General features: G+C 35.1%; 1 protein-coding gene across 1 annotated transcript in view; it reads right to left on the bottom strand.

The window, feature by feature from the left end:
- Nucleotides 1-19,732, bottom strand: part of LOC123561399 (uncharacterized) — a 47,086-nt gene extending 27,354 nt beyond the window's left edge. The window contains exons 1-2 of the mRNA XM_045353746.2: nucleotides 19,634-19,732; nucleotides 18,089-18,166 (exon numbers count right to left, since the gene is read on the bottom strand). Of these exons, the coding sequence (XP_045209681.2) occupies nucleotides 18,089-18,166; nucleotides 19,634-19,654 (99 nt within the window). The 5' untranslated portion in view covers nucleotides 19,655-19,732. The remainder of the gene's footprint in view (nucleotides 1-18,088; nucleotides 18,167-19,633) is intronic.
- Nucleotides 19,733-23,686: the final 3,954 nt, after the last annotated feature.

Below are 23,686 nucleotides of genomic sequence, written 5' to 3'. Positions count from 1 at the left end.
CAAATCGGAGGTAAACATGACGGATGAAAAAATATTGTTATTTGAAGTAACCTGGTATTTTAAGTATGGACTAGTGCTTACTGGTAATATACATAATCACATACAAATTATCAGATTCTATTAGAAATCACTTTTCAACGATTGGTGTAAAATGACAAAATAATTATGGTTATATTCCATTTTGTTATTATTTAAACAGGAACCAGTGACGGTGTTTATCTATCTATCGATCTATCTATCTATCTATCTATCTATTTATTTAGTTAGTTAGTTAGATATGGTCATATGAGAAGTCATGGTCGTGACCCCAATGATGCTCGAACGCATGACCACTGCATTAAGCTGTTAAACTAACTGCCTGTTAAATTTCTATTCAAGATACTAGTTTTATGCGGTAAATTATGCAGTTATTTTTTTAAATATCGTTCTTTTATAAAGTTTGCAGTTTTAAATATTTTTTGTATCAAAAACATTTTAGACCTGTAGGCTATAACTATATCCTTGGTAAAATTCATACCTTTGGTAAAATCTTTATGATGATTTTTATGGTGATAAAACCTGACCGCAAGCTTTGACCATAATTTATCTTATCTTTTATGAGCGGAAACCCTTAAAGCACCTTTTTATCGTTGAGCCTGCAGCAGAACGTCGAGTTTAAAAGCGGGTCTTTTCCTCGGTAAAGTGACTCTTCTTGTAGACTTTACTTGTGTTGTTTTACTTTATTATTATCATTTGTGGATTTGTAATAAAGAAAGGAAAAGACACATAAACTCTTCTTGGTATTTTAGATATCTCGGAAGGAGTCACGATAGAGTACACATAACGGCCTCACGGCACAAAACGTGGTGGGTAGGGATCGAGCCCAGCCTTTCAACTTAGCGAGCGAGTAAAGGAATGGTTCTGACGACTAGACCTTCGGCAGTTAATATAATCGAAACCAGATCCAGGGCAAATAACACACAACAAGAAACGAACAGTTCATCCTCCGTAACAGTCACAGAAACAGTAAATAATTTGGACAATTCTGCGAGTGTAAGCATGGCAGCACCACTAAGGTTGGAATCATTCAAGGGTGAATGTGGGGAAGATATAGAAAAATTCCTAAAGAGATTCGACCAGTACTGTGCGTGTATGAACTTTAAAGATGGCCAGGCAGCTGCGCAATTGGCTTGGCATCTGGACGGTATTGCCAGGCTTTACTACGAAAGCCAGTCGCCTGTTCCCGACACAGTGGATGGTTTAAAGGCCCTTCTATTGAAGAAGTTTAAAGAGGAAAAGCCTGTAAGTTTGGATATATTTTCTATGAAGCAGGATATTACGGAAAATGCGGAACAATTTCTGACAAGACTGGAGGCAGAAACTTTCAAAATGAAAATCAACGATGATCTCCAGGTTCAAGTTGCGCTGAATGGACTTCATCCAAGTGTCAGTTCAGCAATATCTACCCATGGACCAAAAACGTTGACACAGGTACGCCACTTTGCTAGGCGTTTAACAAACATTAGGCAGACAGCACCCGTAGGAGCTATCGAGGCAAATAGCTCGAAATTTATTAACACTATGGATGTCCTTACAACTGCAGTGGCACAGTTATCATCAGTGCTAAGCCAACAACAACAACAACAACAGCAACATCAACATCATCAACATAATCAGCAGCAGCAGCCGCAACCACAACAAAACCTTGGTCAAAGATCCAGATCCCAGCAAGGTGGAGGGCAGTCTGAAATTTGCACTAGATGTGGAGGTAGGTGTAAATCTTTTAAATCATGTAGGGCAATAGGCAAAACATGTAACTTGTGTGGTTTAAAAAACCATTTTGCAAATAAGTGCAGGACAGGTCGCAACAAAAACCAAGAAAATTCCAGTTAGGGACTCGAGCCTATCTGCAGGTGTGGCTCAGTCAAACCAGTAAATGGGCACAACGATAGAAAATCAGTTTTAAGCAATCAAAAATGTGCTAAAACAATTTCAATTCAAACAGAAAATCAAAATTATACTAAATCTGTTAAAGTTCAAACAGAAAATATCAACAGCAATAACGGCGCTTCTGAACTGAATAATCAACAAGGTAGTAGGTGTTTCAATAAAACTAAATGTGCTAAAAATAAAACGAAAAAACTTGAAAAAGAAGCAGAAGTAAATGCGAATTTTTCTGTTGGGCTAATCAAAAATACTGTAAGTGTAACTGTGAATCAAGAGAAAACAAATGCATTATGTGACACGGGAGCTAATGTTTCTTGTATCAGCAAATCATTTCTTAATAGGGCATTTTCAGAACACAAACCAAATTATGTTACTAATACTTTTGGTGCGATTAGAGGTGTTGGTGGTACTATTCATAAAGTTTCGGGTACTGTTGAAATTGATGTGCTTTTAGGTTTTGTACACTTTGTACATAAATTTTTAGTTGTTGATGATTTACATCACTCCTTGATTCTTGGACATGATTTTTTAGACAAATACCAATGTGTTGTAGACATTCCTTCAAAGCTTTTACGTATATCAGATATTCAAGTTTGTACTTTAAGGACTGACCAGGGTTATGCTCGAACCATAAAACCAACATATATCAAAGCTTATTCAGAAGTTATACTTCCTGTTAAGGTGGCACGCGTTAGCTCCGGAACTGAGGTTTTGCTTGAACCTCTAAGTAGCCTATCAAATATTAACATTTTAGGTGCTAGAAGTCTTGTAACTGTAGAAAACGGAAGAGCTGTAATTAAGGTTATAAATACAACTGAAAAGAATATTCATCTAAAGGGGAATAAAGCCTTAGCTTTGGTTTCTCCATTTAAACAAGATTATGTATTCAATTTAGATAATGAAGAATCAGGTTAGAATCAAAACAGACTTTAAATAGTACCGACTTGTCACAAAACTGTCAGTCAAATAATTCAAAGGATTTTACATTTGATTTATCAAATTCAAACTTAAGTGAGGATCAAAAAAGCCGTCTTTTGGAAGTGTTACATAAAAATAGTGATGTTTTTGCTAAAGACTCATATGATTTAGGCAAAACGCATTTACAATCACATGAAATTGATACTGGAGATGCTAAACCAGTCCGTACCCCATTTAACAAAAAATCACCCGAAATGCGTAGGAAGGAAGATGAAATGATAACAAAAATGTTGGATCAAGGTGTGCTCAAGGAAAGTAATTCCGACTGGTATTCACCTGTTGTCTTAGTTAAGAAATCTGATACTACAGAGACCGGTGAATACCGCTTGGCGGTCGATTATAGACGATTGAATAGAATATCTAAATGCATTGCTTTCCCAATTCCTAGACTCTCAGACATGCTTGATGCAATTGGCGAGGCTAATCCTCAATACTTCACTTCACTAGACTTAGGTAAAGCCTTTTGGCAAGTCCCTTTAAGTGAGGAAAGTAAACAAAAGGCTGCAATTATTACTCAAAATGGAATATTCGAGTTTCAAACCATGCCTTTTGGTCTATCAGGAGCACCTGCCACATTTCAGTCATTGATGATGAAAGTTTTAAAAGGAGTTGCTTGGAAATTTGCACTTTGTTATGTCGATGACGTCATAATCTTTTCAAAAACTTTTGATAAACATTTAGAACATATCAGTGAAATTCTTAGGCGCTTAAAAGCAGCAGGTCTTAAACTTTCACCACATAAATGTAAATTTGCTCAGGAAAAACTTAATTATTTAGGGCATGTAATTAGTAAATCTGGTATTGCGGCCGACCCCAAAAAGATTGAAAAAGTACAAAATTTAGTTCCACCAAAAGACCAAAAGGGTGTTAAAAGTATATTAGGTCTTACAAATTATTATAAAAAATTTATACTGGGATACAGTAAAATATGTGCACCTCTTTTTGAATTGTTGAAAAAAGATAAGCCTTTTATCTGGTCTGAACATGCCAAAAAGCTTTAGATACTTGAAAACTGCTCTCACAACTGCTCCAATTTTGGCCTTTCCTGATATGGATAAACCTTATCTTTAACATGTGATGCTTCAATTTATGGTTTAGGATATATACTTGGCCAACTTGATGAGCAGGGACGTGAGAGGGTAATAGAATATAATGGTAGAGCCTTGAACCAATCTGAGAAAAATTATTCAGCTACAGAATTAGAGTGCCTTGCAATCGTTGAAGGGATAAAATCTTTTAAGTCGAATCTATCTACTGGTAGAAAGTTCACTATTGTTACAGACCATAAAGCTTTGAAAACATTAAATACGGTGAATACATCAACAAATGGCAGAATAGCTAGATGGCACATGCTTTTGTTAGGTTATCAGTATGAGGTAGTTTATCGCAAAGGTGAAAATAACAATGCTGATCCGCTATCACGATACACTCAGGAAGCTGCTAGGGAAGCTAATAAAACTGACCTGGTGAACTGTGTGGCATTGAATACTGAATGTCAATCTCACACGGTAACGCGAAGCAGCAAGGATTCCCTAGAACCAGTTCATATTTTGACGGAATGTGACTCAAGTGAAACAGAGGATAGTTCTAGGCTGTGTGATAAATACTTACAGTCTAGTCCTGATCTTGCTGTCACAGAGAAAGTGTTTGGATTAAGTGAAACAGAGGATAGTTTGTGGCGGTGTATTGAAAACCCACGGCTACATTCATATTCTGCTGTCACAGGAAGTGAGAGTAATGCTTGTGATTTAGAGTTGGACAGTTTCGGGATGTGTACTGAAACTAAACCATCTCATTCTGGTCCTGCCGTCACAGCATGTGAAGGTGAAGTGTGTACTGACAAGGATGAAATGGAACAATATGGTGAAACACCTCTGCTGAAAACTGCTGATATGAATGGGGTTAGTTGGGTGGAGCTTGCTCCATCATCTTCCCCTGTTCAGGCTGGAAATAGGGAATGGCTTGAAACTTCCATTGAATATGACTGCCAGACTGCTGTCTGTTCGATGGAGTCAGAGTCCCCTAACCAGGATATTAGCACAAAACAAGAAGATCTTACAGATTTGATACAGCTCCAAAAAGATTGTCCAGATCTAAAGCACATTTATAAATATTTGGCTGAGGGAATAATCCCTGAAGATAATAAAATTAAGAAAAATTTAGAAATCCAAAAGGAATACTATCATTTGCTTGACGGAATTTTGATACACCATTTTCAAAATAGGGCTAAGAAAAAACCAACAGATGAACGTTTTATCATGCAAGTGGCATTACCAAGAAAGTTAAGATTAAATATTTTAGAACAAGTCCATGATAACAATGGGCATTTTGGCCTAAAGAAAACATTTGCAGCAATTCAGGCCAAATACTTTTGGCATACATGTATCAAGATACAGCTGATTACATCAGATCTTGTGATAAGTGTCAAAGAGTGAAAAGAGACCCAAATGCTTCTACCACACCATTAAACCCCCTTCCTGTAGTAGGAGCTTTTGAAAGACTTCATTTGGACATAATTGGTCCACTTACAAAAACTTCAGAAGGTCATTTATACATTCTTGTCTGTGTTTGCAGTTTTACAAGATGGGTAGAAGCATTTCCTCTTCAAACTCAATCAGCAGCTGAAATTGCCAAAATCTTACATGATGAAATTTTCTGTCGGTATGGTGCTAGTAAAAATATTGTAACTGATAGGGGTAGGAACTTTTTGTCAAAACTTGTAAATGCCATTTGTGAAATGTATTAGGTCTCTAGGCATAAAACTGCTAGTTACAACCCGCAAGCAAATGGTTGTGTTGAACGACAGAATGCAACTATAAGAAAAACTATTGCTAAATATGTAGCCATGGATCAAAAGAATTGGCATCGTGTACTTCCCGTAGTACTTATGGGAATGAGGTCTCAGCCAAATACTGAAACTTCGGGCTTCAGTCCATACAAAATGTTATTTGGTGGTGAAATGAGGTTACCATTTGATACTGAATTAGTTCCAAAAGATATACTCAAACCAGAGGACAAAGTCATTGTTAGGGAACTCATAGATACTTTAAAAATGGTTCATGGCACTGCCAAAACAAATACGGAGACAACACAAAATGATAGCAAGGAAAGGCATGATGCTAAAGCAAAAGAATCAGATTTTATGTTGATGGAACTAGTCATGAAAAAGAATCACAAGCATACTCCAGGATTGTCAAGTAAATTAGAAGAAAAATGGAGCGGTCCTTACTATATAGTAGCTAAAGGCCCTAATGATACCTACAAACTGGCAGACTGTGAGACCAACAAAGTTTCAAGATCCTTTGATACATCTCGCAATCTGAAGAAATATTATAATCCAGAGGTTTATCGACACAGTCTGGAAGATGTAGAAGATGATACAGAAAACAGTGGCACAGAGGACACGACAGAAAGTGACAATGAGGAACCTGTTTCAACTGAAAGCCAAGTGGATAAACCTAACCAAACTACTGAGGAAAAGCCAAAGACACAAAAAGACAAAGATGTTCCTGCCAAATTAACCCTAGACAAATCTGGTAAACCAACTGCTGGTTCATCTAAACCGTCACAGGAAGATGGAAGTAAGTCAGATACCATTCCAAATTCCCCAAACCAAGCTGAATTACCGAAATCCCAGTCACAGGATAGATGGTTCACAGTCAATAAAATTCTGAGACAAAGATTCAGAAATGGAAAAAGACAGTATCTGTTAGAATGGCAGAACAAAAGGTATAAACCATCATGGCAGGATGAGGAAGATGTCTCTCCTGAGCTTAAAAGGCTGTACTACGTGACCCATACCAAAACTGGGAAAAGACGAAAGCGACAAGGATATCGCTATTTAGAAAAAACCAAGTCGTAATTGTAATTGTTTAAATTAAACATACATGTATCGGTAATATCCAATATTAACAAAATGTATGGACATGTATTATAAAACAGTTAGTATGTACAAAAGTACAGAAAATATTAAATAAATATTACAAGATATGTAGTACTACTTGAATGTCAAAATGACAAACAAGGGCTCAAACAACCTTAATTCTAGCTGTTAAAACTCACAGGTACTTCTATTCAATACAGGTCCTTATTAAAGATTTCTTCTTTAAATTTTGGGACTTCTTATTAATGTATTGTTCATATTTGGAGCATAGGATTAATATCATTACGATAACTAAAGAGATTTAACTTCATCGAGTTTTTTTTGCCACATAAATTTTTTTTAGCTACTGTAGCTTTAATATAAGTCCTTTGTTATCCCTATATCAGTAAAGGTCTGTTGCTGTGTGAAACAGTGTGTGTTAGTGTGTAATTTGTGTGTGTCATTCTGTCATCTTTTTCCTTTTCTTCTCAACAACCTTCCCTGATAGGATGTAATATTCTGCGCAGGTATTACTTCCACGGTAGATAACAGTCAATTTCTTATATATTTTTCTAGTGGACTGGATGAGACCGATGCTGTTGTTCATTCTCATTGTCCTGGTCTGCCATCCGGTATCTGGGAAACTTCAAAATGAGTTGCAGCGAATGAACTATGGTGTAGTTTTCGAGCCTTTATCTAAAATGCAATTAGCTAGTGAAAGCTGGATGCATACGTTTGCTCTGGAAATGCCAGATAATTTAAATATTGGAGACATAACGGGTTGCAGTCAAAACCCAAAGACTTGTAAACTTGTGAATGAAGTTCTACTTGAAATTAATCAGATCAGGCGAGAAACTGAAGTAATGATGAACACTACAGTAACAAAGCGGTCCAGATCACGCAGATCATTGTTACCATTTATAGGGAAACTTTCCAAAAGTATTTTTGGTACAGCAACAACTGAGGATGTTGAAATGTTAGCCAAACATATAAATTCACTTAACAAATTATCAAGAACTATGGTGCAGAGTATTGAACATCAGGAAAATAATTTAGCATCTTATATGCACACGGTTGATGAAAGAATTTCAAATATTGTAAATGGCATGAAAGAAAATGAACTGGCTATTGAGCATATTCAGACACAGTTATATGAATCTTTTAAAAACTTGGAACAATCCTTTTCAACTATGAATGTTTTACTGGCAAAACAAATTGAAAAGTCAAGACTACTTGAACACCGATTCGATGAGTTGTTAATGGGAATTTACCAACTGGTTGAGGGCAAATTATCCCCACATCTAATTCCAGTTACAGTAATGCACAAAACCCTATTGGATATACAACAGTTATTGCACAGTAAATTCAGTGGGCATTATTTGATTTTTAATAGACCTGAGGAAATATATAGAAACGTTGATTTTATTTTTGCTAGACAAGGCTTAAAATTGTATATATCAGTTAAGTTTCCAGTTTCGGCATTTCATCAGCCTTTGTCAGTTTTTAAGGTTATATCGTTTCCAGTACCAGTTAACAGTACATCAAACCATGCAACTCAATTGCTTGACTTGCCTGAAGTTTTTGTGATTACCTATGACTTGCAATACTATACAACTTTCAAATTGTCTGACTTAAATCAGTGTAAATCAAGACAAACGACTTCAATGTGTAATTTTGGTAAGACACTAACTCCAATAACACACCATACTTGTATTTCTTCATTATTCAAAGGCGACAAAATGCAAATCAAAGAGAACTGTAACTTTAGATTCTTGATCAATCAGTTGTCATCAAGTATTACTCAGCTGTCTAAAACTTCAGTTTTAATTTACAATATAGATACAATGCAATATGATTGTAAAAATGGTACAAGAATGGAAAAGGGGTGTTTATTTTGTATAATAAGTATTCCATGTGAATGTGCTGTCTCTACATCCATTCTCTATTTACCTCCTAGACTGACAGCTTGCCATCAAAATACAACCAGTATATTGCACCCAGTCAATTTAGCACTGTTACAACAATTTTTTAATGATACCGACTTACAAAATATTGAAAGTAATTCGTTGTTTGAAAATCCTTTGTCAGTAAATGTACCACAATTCCAAATATATAATCATTCAATGCAAAACATTATTGCAGATGATAGAAAGGCACATTTAAGTCTTAAGAAAATGGCTCAGTCTGCGAAAAAAGATGCAATGGTATTCCAGTCTTTGACTGACCCATTACTATCTGGCGACATAATATTGCAAGATGACTGGCCTACTAGTGATGACATACTTTTATACTGTACAACTGCTGTAGCAGCATTTTCTTTCATTGTAGTAATAGTACTGTCTGTTAAGTTAAGAAAATTACTTCTTATTGTATCAGTTTTACAGAAAACATCTATTAAACCAGCGCATGCAGCTACATTGCCTTCATTTATTTATAAGAAACAAAGCACAATACCTACACCAACAAATGATTTTTGGATAAATTTAGATATTACTTTAGATCATTACATACTAACTTTATGTGTTTTCACACTTATTTTTGTTTCTATTTTGTTGATAAAAAGTTGTTCATTCAGAAGCTGTCCTACCCAAATTGTGGTGGAAATAACTAATGGTGTGTCATGTGTTCAATTTCCTCTGCACAACCTATCATTGTGTCCCAGCTACTGGCAAGTTAGCGTTCCTCGAGATATTTCCTTTATACAGGTACAGGGCTTCCTAAAAGCTGCTGTTTCATTTACATGGGACCAGTTCCAAATTGAGAACAAACTTAATGGCAAAATATCATATGTTGAATCCCACATCAGAATAAATTCTCTAAAATCTAGGAGGTTGCGACATGTCATGAAAAATGCATATTCGGTACATTTCTATATCAAACACAAGAATCTTCTTATGCCACTATCATAACATTATAAAACAGTGCCTATTGCCTTGCAAAATTAAAAGATTACACCTATAGAAAGGACATTTATTGACATTGTTTATACAATATGTGTTTAACTTTTATGTTTTCAATGCTTTACTTGTTATTTGTAAATATACAATAGAAATTATGTAAATGTTTAGTTCTATGGTGGTTATAACAGAACGGTTTATTTAGCCACTTATATTGCTGTCAGAACATTCATTCTACATAAAATGACAATACTACATATATAACTGTTTCCAGTACTAATATATAATATACATCAAGTGGATGATATGAAGTACTGTTATAGTTGTATTATATACAAGTTTATGGTCACTTATTGTATCTTAGAATTTTGTTGTATATTGTATTGTATTGTTTTGTACTGTTTTCTTAAGACAACCACCTGCATATAGAGGACAATAGGGTAGAAAAACTTATATACCTACTTTTTAGGAACACTTTATAGGAATAAAGTAAAATAAAGGAGGGGAAACTTTTATGCGGTAAATTATGCAGTTATTTTTTTAAATATCGTTCTTTTATAAAGTTTGCAGTTTTAAATATTTTTTGTATCAAAAACATTTTAGACCTGTAGGCTATAACTATATCCTTAGTAAAATTCATATCTTTGGTAAAATCTTTATGATGACTTTTATGGTGATAAAACCGGATCGCAAGCTTTGACCATAATTTATCTTATCTTTTATGAGCGGAAACCCTTTAAGCACCTTTTTATCGTTGAGCCTGCAGCAGAACGTCGAGTTTAAAAGCGGGTCTTTTCCTCGGTAAAGTGACTCTTCTTGTAGACTTTACTTGTGTTGTTTTACTTTATTATTATCATTTGTGGATTTGTAATAAAGAAAGGAAAAGACACATAAACTCTTCTTGGTATTTTAGATATCTCGGAAGGAGTCACGATAGAGTACACATAACGGCCTCACGGCACAAAACTAGTCTTGGTGGGTGGGAAACACTAGTATGATGTTTTAATTTTACTGTAAAGATGATTCAGTGTTTATTATAATCCTTAACAAGTACATTTGATATTCTAAGTTTTCTAACTTGTCGAAATCTACTGATAAAGTTAATCGACTGTTAAAGTTTCGAACAGCTGGATCCAGATGTTTGCAAATGTAAGGATCGTGCTGACATGTCTATTTTATAACAAGTGAACATAAAAAGTTACAATTGTTGGAAACGTTTCAGTGAATGTGTAAATTACGTTTTTACCAAGTTGGTTCTACACTACAAATATGTAGTTTATTGGAATTCAATTTTATTGATATGAGCCGCGCCATGAGAAAACCAACATAATGGGTTTGCGACCAGCATGGATCCAGACCAGCCTGCGCATCCGCGCAGTCTGGTCAGGATCCATGCTGTTCGCTATCAAAGCCTATAGCAATTAGAGAAACTGTTAGCGAACAGCATAGATCCTGACCAGACTGCGCGAATGCGCAGGCTGGTCTGGATCCATGCTGGTCGCAAGCCACTATGTTGGTTTTCTCATGGCACGGCTCATATCCAATAACATGGGGTCATTTTTACGATATTAAGGTATAGGTCCATGTTTCGGAGAAAAAAGTTCAAACGTCATCAAATCATAGAAAGAAAGCATTGTTTTACATGAAAATTTAACAGCATATGAAACATTTATATTATTCTACAAAATCATTGTCAATTTATTCATGTATGTATTGAATTCCGGAAAGGGACTGCATGAAGGGGCCACACTTCTGGACAGTTCAGCGCCTTTAAAAACTCACCATTTTTAAACAGCTGTTACATGTTTTCGTTTTGATGCATTTGCAACATCGTGCGAGTGTTTAAACTTTACATAACTAGGTAAAACATCGTTTTTGACAATTGTTTACATTTATTTCTTTACAAATGACATTCTTATTCAAAGGGGGACAACTCATTAAGAATATTTTAAGTATCCAACTCTGTGGGACAGAACAGTAAAGCATGTATTGGACAGATAAGTTGTGCGTCAAGGTCCTGTTCATTTACTAAAAAAATCTGTTATTTTGTGATATACTGCTAAACCTTAATATAGTCAGTCGTATTTTTTATTCCATTGATAACTGGTGAGAATATTGCAAGGTCATTTAACTCCGGCGTTAGCCTGTATTGTTAGATGGTAAATTGACACGAAATTCACGCGTTTTTTGCCCCGGTTTCCCCCGATATATATACAACGCTACTGTTGTATATGAAATATAGACGGGTAAAAGTCTGCTTTGCGATTGGCTATTTACGGATTATCGTGGTCTAATTACTTATACAGCTATACTACAAGTTTTCGGGTGGACAATTTAGGCCCTTCCAGAATAAATGTATTTTCACAACTTGATCTGCAAACTTATGCAGTCAGTTTCTTTTCAGCAAAGTTTTAAGAATATAGATGAATAACTATCTTACACTGTAGAAACAAAATGTGATTGAAATTTACCTAAAGACACTGTACATATTGCTACATTAATTCAATACTATTTTAGACATTAAACATATTGCCTTGGCCTAATATATGTCACTGTCAATTTGAAACTAAAATCTTGTATATCTCATATTTTTCATGCAAATCACGTATAATTGCTATCGTGGAAATACAAAAAATAAGTTATTTTGTGGCGCGTCTTTAAACGGATATTCGTTTGAATTAATTTTGAAATCACGTGATCCCGAAGAATTTCCGATCGATTACGGAAAAACGATAAACATGAAAGTAGGACAAAATGACCACCCATGTCAGTTTAAGAAAATACAAAAACATTCATTCGTTTCTCTGCACATGCTTTGACTTGAAGGGAATATTGCACGGCTATCGTAATGTTTAGTTGTATATTTCAAAATATGTAGTCTTTTTTAAAAGATTTATGTTCTTTTTATTTGTCTTTATTTGGTACCTTTAAATACTTTAACACGAAATAATGCTAGTTAGTGCTCTAAACTGAACCAGTATCTCACACTAGATGCCCACGGGAAACATGTCGAGCCCGTCAGCTGTCAAAAGGACTAGGAGTTGCACATGACACCCTGTCTCATTGAGGCAAACATTTATGCCAAATAAAAGATTGCAAAAGGTTACAATATAAGTTATTTATAGTAACAACAAAGGGAAGTAAATCTTAAAAAAATCTATGTCCACACAAAAATCCTTACCAGTAGAAATAGGTCAAAATACACCTCAAAATTGGATGTAACATGCATATTGTACTGCAGAAAAGGGGTCTCGATTTTTCCCTACGACCAGTAATAAAAACGTTACAATATAAGCTATTTAAAGTAACAACAATGGGAAGTAATTCTAGGTTCTTGCTCATGACACTCCGTCTCATGTTGGTGAACAATTGTGCCAAGTTACATCAAAATCCCTCCATGCATGAAAATGAAATTCTCCGGACAAAGTCATTCTTGTATCTTACCTTTTACCTCTTAGTGTGACATTGACCTTAGACCTAGGGTCATGGTTCTTGCGCATGACACTCCGTCACATGGTTGTAAACAATTGTGCCAAGTACATAAAAATTCCTCCATGCATGAAGAAGAAATGCTCCGGACAATGTCATTATTGAATTTAACATTTGACCTCCAAGTGTGAACTTGACCTTTGAGATAGGAACCTGCGGTTTGTGCATGACACTCCGTCTCACTGAGGTTAACATTCGTGCAAAATATAAACGAGATTGTTCCATGCATGTCAAAGTTATGGTCCGGACAAACAAATCCGGACGGACGCACGCACGAACATACACCGAACAGCCATTTGGACAACTATGTCTTCGCTTCCGCAAGCGGGCTCGACAAAAACCACAGAATGTTTTAGTAAACAAACAACATCTTTATAAACAACCCATCCGTCCCTTACATTTTTACCGGTCATGAGACTTACAGAGGTTTTGTAGAATATTATAAATGTTTTATATGTTGTTTAATTTTCATGTAAAACATTTCTTTCTTTCTATGATTTGGTGATGTACGAACTTTCTTCTCCGAAACATGGACCTAACTCTTAAAGAACGTTTTCGTGCAATTTTTCGCAAAAATAATTGTGGTTTTCATGAAACCAGATAAATTTTCATGAAAGCAAAATTGTATTTCCTACACTGGGCAGAAGTTTTCTCCTAAAAATACAACATTGGCGACGAGGTAAATTGGGTTGTGTGGTACTTGCGGGGGCAATACTCTGTTGGAAGCTGAACAGTTGATGTCTCGCTCTGCGATTTCACTGTAGAGGAAGGCTAAGTAGTAAGGTTATGAAGAGCATGCGGTTTGCAGGGCTTTACTCTGTTGGAAGCTCAACAGTTGATGCCTCGCTCTGCGATTTCACTGCAGAGGAAGGCTTAGTAGTAAGGTTATGAAGAGCATGCGGTTTGCAGGGCTATACTCTGTTGGAAGCTCAACAGTTGATGCCTCGCTCTGCGATTTCACTGCAGAGGAAGGTTAAGTAGTAAGGTTATGAAGAGCATGCGGTTTGCAGGGCTATACTCTGTTGGAAGCTGAACAGTTGATGTCTCGCTCTGCGATTTCACTGTAGAGGAAGGCTAAGTAGTAAGGTTATGAAGAGCATGCGGTTTGCAGGGCAATACTCTGTTGGAAGCTCAACAGTTGATGCCTCGCTCTGCGATTTCACTGTAGAGGAAGGCTAAGTAGTAAGGTTATGGCGAGCATGCGGTTTGCAGGGGCTAAACTCTGTTAGAAGCTCAACAGTTGATGCCCCGCTCTCGATTCCTTTATAAGGTTAAGCCTTCAAAGTTAAAGCGAAGAGAAGTGTAGTGATTCGAGGCTTCTGAGTAATCAGGAGCCCGGTTAGCTTAGTTGGTACAGCACCTGACTTGCAAGCAGGGGGTCGTGAGTTTTGGTCCTACAGCGGACTGATGATTTTCTCATAAAAAACACAGTAATTTTAATTGGAGCTGGGGCTCGAACTCACGTAGTCAGACAGTGTTAACACTGGGCCGCTCTGTTCTGAATGTCTATTTTCCGACTCCAAATTTATACCCTTTAGTAAAAAAAAATATCATGAAAAGTTTACTTTCATTAAAATTAAGCTGGTATCACGAAACTTTATCTGGTATGTTGTGGTAGTTTAAAACACTAACTAGCAAATTTTCATGTTAAGATATTTATCTTGCATTAATGAAAAAAAAATATCTGTTTTACGATATTTTTTAGTTTTCATGAAAACTTTCTATGTTTTCGCGAAAAGTAATAGCTAAGTGGTGGCAGTTTTATGCCTCCATATACATGATCGGCAGAATGCTAAAACAAATTACCTTACTGGTACATAGTCTAAAAACGCAATTTCACACAGATGCGAATAAAATTCGGATATTTTTGGAGTGCAACACTTGTTATAATGAATGCTGGTGATTTTATAAATGCGCAGGTAAACAGTACATATTTGATTACAAGTAGTTTTTCGTACATCAGATGTTGGTACTGATATTATTCAAATAGCGTCGACGGACATGACGACCGAATGTCCCCATTTCAAACAAACGTCCATCGACTGGATATATTCCTAAAAGAGTCACGAGGTTAGACATGCATGGCTATGCTATTAATTGATTCCAGTGTTGTCGGCTAGCACTCTAGAACAGTTTAAAAAAATGGATAAAACCATTTATCCGATGCGTATTGGGCACAGAACACTAATTACGACGCCAAAGTATTTATGAATGAATGCATGTGATGTACACTCAATTCTTGCAGACAATCTAATAAGATTTGCTGATAGCCTGAAACTTTTTAGAAACATATCACCTGATAGAAAAGGCAGGTCATCATTAATGAGTGACATTTTACACAAGTATTATGACGCACACAACGCCATTGCAAATGTTTTGTGTTTAAAGGAGCTTTAAATTTCAAATCAAATTTTCAAAACTGAAACAAAGATGTTTTACAAAACTTATACGCAAATGGTAAATGATAAATTAATACCAAAACCTTGCCGGTAGCGATTTTAGTTTACTACATGTAGAAAAAAATACATGAACGTTCCGGAGTTCAAAATTTACTTGTCATCCGTAGGATTATTATAAATATTCCGGCTAAAGCAGTGAGAAAATAGATCAGCCTATTAGGCTTAAAAAAATCTTTGTTTCCGGTAACATGCTAAATAAATTATGTAATTTTTGTGCCTAAAAAGGAATACAAATAAGGGGGTTATGCCTTTAGAGCATCAGAAAGTTGATTTCTAACATTACTGACCATGTTTAAAGCATAAAAAGTGTTGTTTTGCAACTTTTTGTTAAAAAGTTAAAAAAATATTCTCCAAGGCCAAAAAAACTTTTAGGCACGGCCAAAAATTTAGGTAGGTCGGGATACCGGAAACAATTTTTTACGCCTTATGGGCCAGATAACAAGTTATGCCAGATAAACCCATTCCTATTTCATTAAATGCTAAACTCAACAGTTCTGGTAACTGCTTTACCATTTTTTATGAAAACCGTTTAACTGACACAGATATATATTACTAGATGATTGACTGGTACTAATGATAAACTGGGACAGATGATAAAGTTGACTACCTCCGAATTTTTCGATTGCAATCGGTTATTTATAAAATTGAACACCCAGTCTAATAGCAATCCCTTACAACAGAAACTGGTGTAAACAAAAACAAAACTGATAAATATTCTGTTTAAATAAATGACTTACATTTATCTGTTTTAAAATATATTTATCCAAAATTACTGGGAAAGAGGATGTTTTTGCGCATGCTCACTGTCGACACAAGGAGGCCTGACATTGGGTCACTTTACATTACTTGATCCGGAAAGACTTTTGCAGCATTTTTGGGAAAGTTTCAATATAATACTATGGAGAAAAATTTGTAAATGAATTTATCATCAGTCAACGTTCGTACAGTCCCCATTTTACATACCCCTTTCAGGGCCTCACTTGGTGTGAATTGGCTTACTAAATATGAATTTGATTACGTCAATTTGTTAACAAGTGTTAAGTTTTATTTTCATACCAACCGTTGATAACAATTCGCAGAAATAAAAAAAGAACAGGTAAAAACATCATATTCTGTCTGAGTTATCTTCAGAACCAAAAGTTTCATTGTAAAATAGACAAAACTGCCATGTGAATGTATTCTAATAAAAAAAATTGTTTTATTGTGTACTTAAATTATCCTGTATATATTCAACGTCACGATTACCAATATATTTAAATAAACGTAATTTTACCAAAAAAATCTGCCGTGAAGGATTTAAGCCCTTTCTAAATAAAATAATTCACTAAAAGCAACGTGTAAACATTTATGCTATACTTAATTATATACAGAGATTAGTTTAAACATATTTATTTCGTAATGTACATTTATGCATGACAGCTGACAAGACTACACACAATTCAAGAGTTTGTAAAATGTTATCACTTTAATTTTAACGCGACTATAACAGAAAAAAAAACGGCGACTTCCCTTGAGAAATAAATGGACCGCAAGGGGGCGCTCCTAAAAATGTGGATTCGAAACGATTTATTTTTCGCCAAACGGAACACAGGAGATCTTAGTACATACAAATCTGATCCGTAACGTAATAAGATATATTAGTGTCTGATATGGCCCTTTCACGCTTCTGTAGAATCAACATTTATTATTGAAAATATTTCTGAAATGTCTAGGCCTGCAATCAAATATCTGATTTCCGATTCATATGCCGACACTTTTAGACATCAGTAAATATGACCTTTTGAACGATTTGTTAAAGTTCCAAAAATCTCCATTTACCCTTGCTCCGTTACAGACTCCTGTGTGATTTGTGTTTGTTCCGAGTCGAGTGCAAATATATTTCCGTAGATGAAAAGCTGACAAGTCGTGTTAAAGCCAAGGTATTTTCAAATCGTTAGAAACTGCTGAAAAAAGATTCCCATTAGCAAAAAAAAAAAAGGCAAGAAAAAAGAAGTTCCTCGCGGATACAGTTACTAACTGGGGTGACCCCTGCGCGTAAACCCTGACTATAGACAGATGCATATGTGGCTTTTGTTTTCAAGTTTAGCATGTATACTTTCATTTTCTTCACTTCCGGAAAAATGTGAGGTCATCTGACGTCATTTTCTGTGTGTCGAAAACATAAATATGCCTGGCGAGATTGTATAAAAATGTGACAGTGTAACATTAAATGGGCCCTTTTTCAACGTTGATAATTGACCCCGCCAACATTTCAACATTAAATTTTGATCAGTGTCCGGGTCAATTTTCAACGGGGTCAATATTTAATGTTATACCGGCCGTCCTAAGGATGTCAGTCCTATATCTCATACTTTGAAAACTTCGTATAGAAACATTATCCACAAATCTGATTACTCTAATACATAACTGTTGGATAAATATTACTCACGTTTGGTCTATCTTTTTTAAAATTCATAAATACTTATTACTATTTTTACCTTTGTACATTCGTCATTGTTTCCGCCAGCGCTGATACAGTTTTTCCCAGTCACGTGAGTTACGTATGTCAACAACAGCTGAAAATATCGTAAAATAATGTTTCTTAACTTAATAAAGTTTTTACATCTTTTTATTTCAAGTAGATCAAAGGGAGAGACTGGAAATGACCATGCCATATTTCTCACCGAAGGTTCAAAATTCATACATTGAGACGGTGTATCGAAATAATTTCAACAATATGTGTAAAATTATTTCGTTATCAGGGCAGAAGTTGAAAGCATAAAGTGGAAACGTAACAACGCCCTCTATCTGCTATGTATTCTTACAGACCTTTATACTAACCTCCACTATAACAATTATCAATGATAGTTTTTTTTTAAATTTTGCTGACTAATTCTGTAATGAACTATTCCTTGTTGTAATAATGTGATACAGTCTTTGGTTTTAATATATGTGATCTCAAATGCATTTCTGAAATATGTAATTTTGCGCAATACTCATACTGAATATTTAATTATATCACGACTTTCTGTATCATACCTCCAATATCAGGTACCACAATGGAAATTAGTGGAATCCTTTCCTCTTTTTTGTGTTATCCCTGGTATTGGTGAGCATTACATGGCTTTTATCTCATATAATTTATCTATGTCATGCCGTATTTCTAGTCAGATGAAGTTCACCAATGTCATATGTCATTTGTTTTAAATTGCCATGTTATGTACGCTTGCGCCAAATAAAACTAGCTAACTAACTAAGCGACAATTCTCATGACCAGCGGTTGAAAATTTGCCGTTTTGAATTTCATCAGCATCCAACAAATGAGTTCAGAGCAGACGACTCACTGGATTGTTGAAATAGCTTACCACGAGCTGAAGGTGGGCTTAAATTTAAAAGTTTCTTACAAAACATTTCGAGTTCTTTAACATTCTGTATATAGCAAATAATCATTATCCAATTCCATTACGTGTTTTCGTAGTTCCTCTTTTCAGCTTGGTAGTTTAAAACTTGTAAACATCGGTACTGATAAGTGAATTTCTAATTCGTACAAGCAAAATATTGGTAATTAATTTGAGTCATCAAGTCGTGGTAATGGACCATTTGAGGGTTGACTTATTTTTGTCAGTATTTTACAATTGTATGTCCTTTTTTTCTTTTCCAACCATTGCCTCTATTCTTGAGCGATGTCAAGTGCAAATGGTAACAAGGGTGTACAGTCAACTCATCCCCCAGTCAACTCGTCCCGGATTTGGTCATTTCGTCCGCTTCGGCGATTTCAAAATTGGTAATTTTGTCACCCTTTTTCGGCGCCCTTTTTTTAAAAGTATTCTTTGAAAAATCAGTGTTTAATCAACGTTTTAAAAATATCAATTTTGACTTAAAACATTGCTAAAATAGTAGAAAAGGGTATATAAGTAAACTACATTTTTTTTACACCGACAGAAATTCTATTTATCAAAAAAATTTAATGTTTTGAAAATTTACATTTGTGACATTTTGCCAGATCTTGTTTGAAAACACTTTACAACTAAAATCTAACTTACCAATACTCCTAGAATCTTCATGCTTTTTTACTTGAGAACAAGTCCACAAGTCGTCTCTAATGTCAAAGAAAATATTCAAGTTGTGGAGTTGCTGCCAGATTTCGACATATATAAGCCTGATCGTATACACCACCTGTTGCAAATTGATTTCTTTTTGAGTCAGTGATTCGTTAAAAACTATTTACACGAAATTAAGTCTTTCAAATACTTACTACATTACAACGTGCTTACGCAGGTGAAATAATTGTTAACTACTTGTGAAGCCAAGTAAATGTTAGTCAATATGTCGTATAAAAGAGCCTGGTAGGCGTATTGATACTCATTATCCAATTCCATTACGTGTTTTTGTAGAAAAGTGGAACAGCTTGGTAGTTAATTTGTAAACATCGGTACTGATAAATGAATTTCTAAATCGTACAAACAAAATATTGGTAATTAATTTTGAGTCATCAAGTCGAGGTAATGGACCATTTGAAGGTTGACTTATTTTTGTCAGTATTTTACAGTTGTATGTACTTTTTTCTTTTCACACCATTGCCTCTGTTCTTGAGCGATGTCAAGTGCAAATGGTAAGAAGGGTTTACAGTCAACTCATCCCCCAGTTAACTCGTCCCGGATTTGGTCATTTCGTCCCCCTCAGCGATTTCAAAATTGATCATTTTGTCCCCCTTTTCGCACCCCCCTCCCTCCTCCCTCTCCTTTTTAAACGTATTTTTGAAAAATAAAAAGTTCAAAATATTATAAATTAAGTCATGTTTTGTTTTTTTTTAATAAGTATATTTAATGCTAAACATATACATAAGTTTTCGTTTGTTTTAAAAACTGTTTTTGCTGCAACAGTGATCGATTTAACGAAGAGAATTTTCTGTTGTTGTTTGTTTACTATTCCTCCTTTTTTGTAAGTCTGCTACAATATGACTGGGGGGACGAGTTGACCAAATTTTATCACGAACAGGACGAAATGACCAATTTTGGGGGACGAAATGACCAAATCGGGTACGCGTGGACTGTGGGACGAGTTGACTGGGGGACGAGTTGACTTGATACCGTAAGAATTCTCACATGAACGGCCAAATACGCTTGATGGCTTCCTCGTAAGAAGAATTCTTCACGAAGAGAAGTTTTTTCACTAAAATCGGTTAGAGGCAAGTGAATCGAAGACAACGACCTCAACAAATCGGCCGAAAAGGTCCCATGTTTTTGAATTTATTTCTTGAACCACATTAAGTTTTGATTTAACTGGCATATTAATTCACTATATATTTTGAGAAAGGGCAAAGAAAGGTGCCCAATTTGGTGACATACTGCGCTGCTTCGGTTGGTCAATGATCTTCTAAGTGGTATGGACAAAAAGGAAGTCACGGTCCTTATTGCGATTGACTTAAGTGCGGCATTTGACACAATCGACCATGACATTCTTCTAGATGTCCTAAAAGCACAATATGGTGTCTGTGATATAGCTCTTCAATGGGTAGACTCCAATTTAAGGCCTCGTACTTGTAAGATTAATATCAACAGTGTATATTCATCAGACCGCCATCTTGAATGAAGTGTGCCCCAAGGCAGTTGCCTTGGTCCGTGGCTGTATTTCACCTACGCTGGAACTCTTTTTGATGTCATTCCAAAATCCATATCAGTCTACGGTTTTGCTGATGATCATATAGCAAATAAAAACTTTCGTCCTACATCTGTTTCCGTAGAATCACGAGCGATCGGAGACCTTGCAAGGTGCGCAGTTATAGACATTGTCGGTTTATGTGAAGTCTGACTGTGAACATCGAATGCGGACTATCTAGGGAGAGTTTCAAAATACATTTTTTTCGAATTCAGAGTAAACATTAATTCGAGCGTACGTGCCACGGCTTTATACCAAGCACTTTCTACTATCACTGAAATCTGATGAAGTGTTGGCAAAAAATTTCAAGCAGGGTTTATTCCCCTATAAATCTGCCTCCAGTAAAAAGAGGTAATTCTAAAGCAAAGACAGTATTTTTTCCCAGTTCTGAATTTAAAATTCCCAAACGAGTGTTACCTTTAAGGAATTTTGCCGTTTTGAAATTATTTTGCTAACTTGTATGTATATTTGGTTTGGTCATTAAAACAAAAATTATACTGTTGAATAATTTCTGAAATACAATCCATTTATATTTTACACAAAATATCTTTATTTGGATTTTGTTGATTTTCAAATTTCTCCAAATAAAATAATTTTTAAGAGCATTTTCCTCATTCCACTGGTGTTGATGGCGTTCCCAAAATGATGAAAAAGGACCTATCTACATAATATCTGTCTCTAATAAAGCGTAAAGGGAAAAAAATGTTTGTTTCCGGTATCACGACGTACCCTGAATAATTGGCCCGACACTTAATGTTTTTAAGGCCTTGGAGAATATTTTTTTCAACATTTTGACAGAAAGTTGCCAAACTGCACTTTTTATGCTTTAGACATGGTCAGTGAATTTAGAAAACAACTTCCTGATGCTCTAAAGACATAACCCTCTTATTTGTATTCATTTTTTGACACAAAATAATTTTCGAAAAGTCTCCCTTTAATAAAAAATAATCCGACCTACTTACCCTAATTCTTTTGAGCATGTTACCGGAAATAGAGATTTTTAGGCCTAATGAACAGAATTAAATTGTTATAATCATTCAACGTAAAGTCCATAACTTATGAATAATTAGACATTCAACTATACCTAAGACGTTTCAGTCAAATCACTCAAGCAGTATTCTTGGAGAAGTAGTCCAAACATTTTTTTCTCTGCAGTAAAATCAATACTAGTAAATGAACATAACTCCGGAAAATATTTCGAGCAGTATGTAACAACGATATGCACATATTATTTCAGTAAATCCCTGAAAGCTTCAATGAAATCTGGGCAGAAGGTATGAAGATGAATTACAGAAATCTCTTCATTGACTTTATATATGGTATTCAAAGGGCCATTACTCAGTACAAGATTATTTAAATATTAACCCTGTAATACATGCTCAGCTAGAATCTATACGGATGATTCCTATGAAATTGTATTCAAATCGTGCTAATTATAAAGTAGTTCGGATAAATTTCATTCAACAAATAAATCTATGAGACCCAAAGTCAACAAAAAATCCGAGGATACGCACAAGGCTTTATACATGGAGGATATTTGTTTGTTTTGAGTGAATATGGAATATATCTCACTGAGAAGTGAGATTTCAAATATTTTCTCGAGTGACATTGTGATTTTTTTTTCACTTCGAGGTGATATATATTCCATATTCACGAAAAACAAACAAACTTTCTTTTTATTTTATGCTTAATTACGTTGAGATGTGCATTTAGCAATAAATTTTAATCTCAGCGCGGGAAATAGGTGCGCGTAAACAGACATGACATCAGACGTGTTTTGATGTAAGAAAGACTCATACAGCATAAATTTCCTTTTTATTTTACTTTTTGCTGCATAACGTTATGAAATTCTCATTAAGTAAAATAATTTGAATCGAGAAATATACTATAAAGAACAAAGTGCGACTAAAATTTCCTCATGTTTTAAACAAATAACTTAAAATTCATACACAATGTACAAATAGATCGGCATTTACAGTGAGTGATATCAGTGAGTGATATGGATTATATCTCACTGATAAAACACAGTATTTCATCAGTTAGCATAAAATAAATATAATTTCCGTGAAGTTCCGTTTAAATCCTAGCAGAGGATTTTGAGAAGCTAAATCAGGTTATGTGAAAACGGAATGATGGGCGCACATCTAACGAAGGCAGAAACAAATTGTACCAAATGAAACGGGAAACATAATTTATGGAACTTATATAGATTTACTATATTTTCTTTCTAAAGAAATCTTATTCTAAGTACATGTATATTTTGGAAAGCTCTTGATAAAACACTTTACTCATGCTTGGTTGAAGTAACACTTCTAATGTTTTATGAGAACATTCCTTTACTAGCATTCATTTAAATTGTCCCATATTTAATTACTTCCTACACAAGCATAGAACATAACCCAGATTCAGTTTTATACACAATGTCAGCTACTGTAACA

This window comes from Mercenaria mercenaria, chromosome 10, assembly GCF_021730395.1.
Source record: "Mercenaria mercenaria strain notata chromosome 10, MADL_Memer_1, whole genome shotgun sequence".
Taxonomy (NCBI): Eukaryota; Metazoa; Mollusca; class Bivalvia; order Venerida; family Veneridae; genus Mercenaria; species Mercenaria mercenaria.
Note: the sequence above shows the minus strand (reverse complement) of the source record. Positions and strands in the feature narration are given on the sequence as shown.